At 38.8% G+C, this 8021-nt stretch overlaps 1 protein-coding gene across 1 annotated transcript; it reads left to right on the top strand.

Annotated features, from left to right (window-relative positions):
• Positions 1-372: 372 nt before the first annotated feature.
• On the top strand, positions 373-6670 carry LOC125178003. The gene is given in 4 exon segments (XM_047880834.1): positions 373-663; positions 4965-5301; positions 5857-6215; positions 6665-6670. Coding segments are annotated over 4 exon segments (993 nt in total).
• Positions 6671-8021: the final 1351 nt, after the last annotated feature.

The raw sequence follows: 8021 nt of genomic DNA, 5'->3' as shown, positions 1-8021 counted from the left end.
TCTGCGACTAATTTCAATTTTCCAGATCACAAAAACAAAGTATTACCAAAACCATTTCTTTTCTCATAACCTGCAGCGAATAAAAAAAGAGATTTAAAATAGCATCAGTGAGAATATGAAGACATATTTTTGAGACTGGAAGCAAAACTGGTCAAATTTATCGGAGACAGGATAGAGCACAGCTTATGCCTCCCTAAAGCCTCCATGCACTTTAAACATCAAAATTTTCAGCTAAATACATCTAACCGTGACATATTTTCTATCACTCTAATTAACATAACGTTTTACTTCTTAATATGTGGTTTATCAGGCTAATTGAAGCTGTAAACTACCGAAAAAGAGCTGAAATGCACGACACACACGCGTCCGACAATGGCGTCCGCTACTTCTGAGCTACACGGGCCAGAGGGAGCCACCGCCGACATCGATCCTGCGCGCGCTGCCACAACACCGAGAGCTGCGCACGGCGCCTGCCCAGCGCTGCCTTCAAACATTCCTACTTGCAGTTCCTTCAGTTCTGACATGCAGATTAATTGGCTGCCTTCAAACATTCCTACTTGCAGTTCCTTCAGTTCTGACATGCAGATTAATTGGCTGCCTTCAAACATTCCTACTTGCAGTTCCTTCAGTTCTGACATGCAGATTAATTTTTATAATGGCACAGTTATATTAGATTATTGATGTATGTTAGTTTGTTTAGTGATGAAGCTGAGTTAGTTTATATATTTAGTTTTTTGGCAGTGATTTGAAAGTTTGAGGACTATGCGAGTTTGGAATCTAGGTCATTTCAATAGGATAACATAATAGTTATCAAGTTCATCTTAAGTTATTTTGTCTCTCGGAATTTATCTTACTAGAATTATGAATGATTTTTAAATTCTGAAGTAATTGTTTCCAAGTATGAGGCTGGTTGGGCCAGATGACTGAAATTGCCATCAGGACCGGAATTTAAGAGATAAATTCTCACTGAAGTTATTAGAATACGACACAGTAAAAGAAATACGGGGAACTTATATTCCAACGTACAACTAGCAACGATACTATGATCCTATGAGAGCAATATTTAGGCAAAGTTAAGAACAGTCTACGGATAATAACTTGAAAATTTAACTACCTCAGCAACCTTTGGGAATAAATTGGGTTTTCGCTACAGGAGCACTAATTCCAGTTTTTGTTGGTTATCAAGTTATTTTTGTCAATTTATCTGCTGAAAAGCTCAAATTAGGCTATTTATTGATTTGCACAAAAATTTGGTTGTACTGTATGGTGGCGATGCAATATATAGTGCTTCGATATTTAAGTTGAAAAGCTCTACTAATTTCAATTATAAATACAAATTCTCTTTTGGACAAATATTCTGTGATAATTTTTGTGCATACGATCGAAAAAAAAATCGAACACAATAACCTTTTTTATGATTTTTTTATGAGTTAATGGTCTTTATATTTCTTCATTATATTTGATCACTGTATAAAATCGAAGATGAGTTAACAGTAAAGGAAATTCGCATAGATTTTAAGAATTGACATCATAAGTTTTCCATGATGAGTAAATAAAAGTAGAGCTTAGGGTAAGGATTCAGTTCTGGGTAAGCCGATTTAACTACAAGCAACCTTGATTATTATTAATCGAGGTATTTATATATATGTAGTTGGGTTTGAAATTTTGAGGAACATTCGACATTAAGGGGAATTCAAATCGTTAAAAAGCCTGCCATTGAATAACAAAGTTTCATGTCCAAACAAAACCGGATAAAGACCAGGGCTGGTGCTAGACATACCTCTACAAAATAATAAATAAAAAGATTCTTGTATTCCATCACAGAAACAAAATATTTAGTCGCTACCGGCCTTACAGAGAGACAATCAATCAAAAAGAACACAAGACTCATTTTATCAGTATTGCTACTACACCAAATATCTGTAATATTATCATCAGCAGAAGCACCAATTATTGCGGCACCAATCACTGTGACAATACCTGCAATGATATCCCTGTTATATCACTTGCAGATGCGAAGAAGATAATAATGCTACGATGATTATGAATATCCGAACAGTATCGGAAATACCGGAAGTAATTTTCTCTCCAGCATGTATCACTTCGCGAGAAGCAGGGCTCTACAATCCATTATTACCGCCTACATGACGACCCGTGTCGTAACGCCGGAGCTTGTTAACCGTTACTTTAGTGCTCAAACTTCACGAGCGTAAAAAATAAGAGCGTGGATGGCATGAGGGTGACATAAATTCAGCCACTGAGAGGGCTCTAGTTCTGTATAAGGACGTTCATCTTTCACCCTCTTATTTTATTTTATTTTTTTTATTATTATTTACCCTCTTATTGAAAATCGCTATCAGTGAACTTTCTTGTTTTGTTTTAATTATGTAGTATCTATTAATTATACCATGAAAGAGAAATGAGAATTAAGCTATTGGTGTTATAGTCTATATTTTTAATTGAAAGACAAATTCAACTGTTTTATTGACGTTCTTTTCCTTACAGCGTGGTTTGCCTAGCTCGAAATCAATATCATTAATACATAGCCCCATATTTTGCCCATTACTAACCACTTTAGTATACGTATGGCCACAATACCAGCTTCAAAATAAAACTATTTCTACCTAACTTCGAATTAAAACGATTTCTAGCTAAGAAAAAACTAAGCCTGATATCTTAATAATTATGATTAAGACTGATATACTTGATATTAGGATTTCTTCTCATAACAACTTTTTCGGCATAATCTACGAATTTAAACTCAAAATCGGAACAACGATCAGTAATACTAACTTGTTTGTGAAAAGTTAGGCAGATCGATCGCTCCATGAACGCTCCATGAAAGTTCTTTTGTTATTATATAAGACCCGAAGTTATGCTTGAAGATGAAACATGCCTTGAAATAAATGACCCGGAAATTAAACACTAATGCTCTGGAATATTCGCGGTAACAATTTATCTTATTTATCTGAGAAAATATACATACCCTCGCAGGTATCATCGATAATTTCTGACCAGTATATCGGTGATCAATGAATGTCAGACCATGCGCGCTATATACGTGTAATTCACTTTAGTTTATCCTTTGGATAAAGTAGCGAGCTTTGGATATGTCGATGGCAAGATTTTTCAAGGATCGATCTACTGGCAGATTTATAGTGCAAGCTCAATTTGAAATTTATGTCTTGCTCCGTTTGAATTCAAGCGCTTCTGACCCTCAAAATTAGTACTCTTAGGTTTAAGTTTTTCTTGAATGCAATTTACAATGTGGAACAACCACAGGGTGTTTCGCAAAAGCCTCCTGATTTGAAAGCTCAATAACCAAAAACTAGTAAAGAGATCATTATAATATAATTTTTTTTTTTAAAATACATTACTTGAATTTTTCTATCATTTTGTCTTAAGGATGACATCGGACAAATGACGGCCCATTTGTCCATGCTGCTGGTCGATTTTTAGCGCATTTTCTCATTTATGAAAAAAGGCGCTATTTTGCTCGTCATGTCCGTCCGTCCGTGACTGTCCGTCCATGACCTCACGTCACGGATGGACGAGAAAATGCGTTCTCTGTCACTCACTGCAGTGAGTACTGATCTAATTTTACTGATCAACTCACTAAAGTATATTGACGGCACCATCTATGACCGGCTTCGTGATTTTTTTATCGGATTAACTTAAATCAATTGTTTACAATGACTGTCCAATTAAGGACCCTACCTCATTTGAAGAACAACATACGCCAAGCCATCTCCAACATACCCGTCAATATGCCTCAGCGAGTTGAACGGAACTTCAAAAACGTACTAACTGAATGCATGGACAATCAGGGCCGTCATTTGTCAGATGTCCATGGTACTAAAATTCAGGTAATGTCTTTTTGAATAAAATTTATTTTGTGATGATATCTTTGCTAGTTCTTTCTCAGCATTTATTTTCTAGCGCATTTTCTCATTTATGGAAAAAGGCGCTATTGTGCTCGCCATGTCCATCCGTCCGTCCGTCTGTCTGTCCGTCTGTCTGTCTGTTCGTGACATCACGTTTTCGTCGACGAGAAAATGCGCTCTCTGTTACTCACTGCAGTTAGTACTGAGTTATATTTTTATTGAATTCTCAAGTCAGAAAGTTTCCGTGAATCACCCTGTATAATAAAACGGGAAGTTCTTACAGTGAGTTTTTAAACGAATACTGAGAACTGCTAGAACCTATCGCTGGTTACAGGCATGGATTTGAAATAATTCGATCGAATACAATAAATGTAGTAAACTGTTTCATTAAACTTGCTATAATTTTCAAAAAAAGAATTCTTACGAACAATATGAAACTCACTAGAGTCAATTAAAATAATTTGTGTACGTCTATTTTTCTTTTTCCTCTATAATTTGGTTCTATTATTAAATGATCATTCAAGATTGGTGACTGTAAGAGACTAAAAACCGTTCTCGTACCGATAGTAATACCCAGGCGTTTGTCACTGAAGGAACGCGTATCAAAGTTTTGGGACCACTCAGTTGGCCGTGTAAGTCAGTAGCCTTGTAAGTCAGCTAGTTGACCGTGTAAGTCAGTTGGCCGTGTAAGTCAGTAGCCTTGTAAGTCAGCTAGTTGACCGTGTAAGTCAGTTGGCCGTGTAAGTCAGTCGGCCGTGTAAGTCAGTTGGCCTTGTAAGTCAGTTGACCATGTAAGCGAGCATGTGAGTCAAGGCGACTCATGGAGGCAGTGTCGCATAATTCAATATGGCGGCAGCACTTCCCTTGATCAGCTCTCCGTCCACTTTCATACTCCTTCCCACCCCCAGCCCATCCCACCTCCTTCATCCTTCCTTATTTCTCATCTTCTTGATTCTAATCTTATTTGTTATCTCTTCTTGCGCCCCATTTTTGCATCGCTCCTTACTTTCCTCATGTAGTACAGTCTTCCAGTCAAGCGTTGACTGAGACCATTGTTGACTGCATGTTTTTCCCGTCAAGCGAGTCATGGAGCGCGTCATGTGGCGAGTCATGGAGCGAGTCATGGCGCGAGTCATGGAGCGAGTCATGGAGCGAGTCATGAAGCGAGTCATGGAGCGCGTCATGGAGCGAGTCATGGAGCGAGTCATGTAGTGAGACATGGATCGAATCCTGGAGCGTGTCATGGAGCGAGTCATAGAGCGAGTCACGAAATAAGTCATGGAGCGAGTCATGTAGTGAGTCATGGAGCGAGTCATGCAGTGAGTCATGGAGCGAGTCATGTCGTGAGTCATGGAGCGAGTCATAGAGCGAGTCACGAAATGAGTCATGGAGTGACCCATGGAGAGAGTCATGGAATGAGCCATGAAGCGAGTTATGGATCGAGTCATGGAGCGAGTCATAGAGCGAGTCACGAAATGAGTCACGAAGCGCGTCATGTAGTGAGCCATGGAGCGAGTCATGTCGTGAGTCATGGAGCGAGTCATAGAGCGATTCACGAAATGAGTCATGGAGCGAGTCATGGAGTGAGCCATGGAGAGAGTCATAGAATCAGCCATGAAGCGAGTTATGGATCGAGTCATGGAGCGAGTCATAGAGTGAGTCACTAAATGAGCCATGGAGCGAGTCATGTAGTGAGTCATAGAGCGAGTCACGAAATGAGCCATGGAGCGAGTCATGTAGTGAGTCATGGAGCGAGTCATGGAGTGAGTCATGGAGTGAGTCATGTAGTGAGTCATGGAGCGAGTCATAGAGTGAGCCATGGAGCGAGTCATGTCGTGAGTCATAGAGCGAGTCACGAAATGAGCCATGGAGCGAGTCATGTAGTGAGTCATGGAGCGAGTCATGTAGTGAGTCTTGGAGCGAGTCATGCAGTGAGTCATGGAGCGAGTCATAGAGCGAGTCACGAAATGAGCCATGGAGCGAGTCATAAAGTGAGTCATGGAGCGAGTCATGGAGTGAGTCATGGAGCGAGTCATAGAGCGAGTCACGAAATGAGCCATGGAGCGAGTCACGTAGTGAGTCATGGAGCCAGTCATGTTGTGAGTCATGGAGCGAGTCATAGAGCGAGTCACGAAATGAGCCATGGAGCGAGTCATGTAGTGAGTCATGGAGCGAGTCATGGAGTGAGCCATGGAGCGAGTCATAGAGCGAGTCACGAAATGAGTCATGGAGTGAGTCATGGAGCGAGTCATAGAGCGAGTCATGTATCGAGTCATGGAGCGAGTCACGAAACGATTCATGGATCGAAGTGGAGCTCTAACACGCAATAAAGTGAGTTTGTTTTTTGACCAGCATGTTACTCACGCATGTTAGCTCTCTAACTCACTTATGTTACGGAGTGTGTGATTCCCAAGGTGACTTAGCGAAGTTCCCATGGGTCTGGAAACAATAAATATAGAAATTATGTAACCACTGCAAAATAGCTGTTTTGTTGAATAATTTTAAGAAAGTCGATGTTTCTTTTATCCTCTTTTAATGATGACAAAACCCATCATAAATGAAGCTACTATCGCAATAATGTTGCTAAACTCGGTGCAATATTTGCTTGCTTATTATTCTCAAATTCAAATTTCTGGAGCAAAAATTCATAAATTGCTTACGTGAATCAACATTTTTTAATCGAATTATTATGCCTAATAGAATTCTTAATTCTGACCACATCGTAATAGTTAAGAAAACGTAGAATTGTACCTCAAATTTAAAAAATTCTATGTGTTTAGACATAAAGTGAATTCTCTGCACATCGAAAATTAATTTATTCTCATACTTCAGTTCTCAAAAACGCAACGGCCAGTCCAGTGAAAAGAGGTGAAGTTTAGTGTCCCTGCAACCGACACCTTAAAGTTACTGTCGGAACTTTCGACTCGAATTTCAAGGGCAACGGTTATTGCCACTCATACCTGCACTTGTGACGGAGAAGCTGAGCACAGAAAAAGGATATCAAGTCGCACACTTATTAGCTTTGTAGAAATAATTCGTCCGGATCACTACTGAAGATATTCATGAATATTTGAAGTTATAAATATTATTCTTCCGGAATTCAGATGAAGGTTTAAATTGATTCAGAAGTTTTGACGACATCGTAAAGATGAGTTAGGAGGTTATGTCATGAGTGACGGAGATGAATTTTTGCCGTTAATTGAGCTATTGTGATGGATTTCTATGCTTTTCTTAAATATGTCAGTGGACCAATAAATGAAGCTATCGTATATTTCCTACATTAAGAACCGCGTCAGGCACTTCTTTCAACATCAATTAAATGGCCGAGACGCGAAACAGTAAATTTGATAAGCCATCATTCGTGTCAACTATGAAGAAAACCCAGTTATAGTGCGACAAATCTTTTTTGTATGTCAATTATGCACAAATTGTCATATTAAAAAATTTTGGTCTTCAGACCACTAGCATGCCTTCCGCGTGGAAAAATCGAATGTAAACTATCGGAAGGCAGCTAAGAAAAAACCTCCTTATATCCACGGGTCTCGTACATTGAACGTTTTATATAGTACGTTATTACAGCTAAATTTATGCTGTAATGTTAGACAGAGATTTAGGTAAAGAGTGAAAGCATTATAGAGATGGAATTCAAACTAAAATGTAAGTGTTTTGGCAGTCCTGCCAGTTTTGATTGAACGAAGAGCATAGAGAGCTGTATATTTGCTTTATTTACAATATCTTCTATTGCGGGTTAGTTTTTAGTGACATTATTGTAGATTTATGATAGACTTGTAAATCAAAAATGAGTTGTTCTAACATTTTCTTTGTTCTAGTAAATAATCATGTTACCGTAAATTTTATATTAAATATTATTTGCACGTAGAAGCAACTATACGGAAGGAAAAAATTACTGATGTACCAGTTCTTTCTATTTATTTCAGAATGCTGCAATGATCTTGAATGGATATGATTTCGGGAATAGTTACTCTTCAGTTCTCAGTTCTTGGCCGCTACCTTTGAACAAATGCCTCAATGATTGGGAGTCACCGATGCCAAAAGCGGCAAGTTTCTTCCTTTAAATCTCCTGAATGGGGAAACTTTATTTCTTAGAGGGTATAACCGCATTGACATGAAATTGAT

This window comes from Hyalella azteca, unplaced genomic scaffold, assembly GCF_000764305.2.
Source record: "Hyalella azteca isolate HAZT.00-mixed unplaced genomic scaffold, Hazt_2.0.2 contig6416, whole genome shotgun sequence".
NCBI lineage: Eukaryota > Metazoa > Arthropoda > Malacostraca > Amphipoda > Hyalellidae > Hyalella > Hyalella azteca.
Note: the sequence above shows the minus strand (reverse complement) of the source record. Positions and strands in the feature narration are given on the sequence as shown.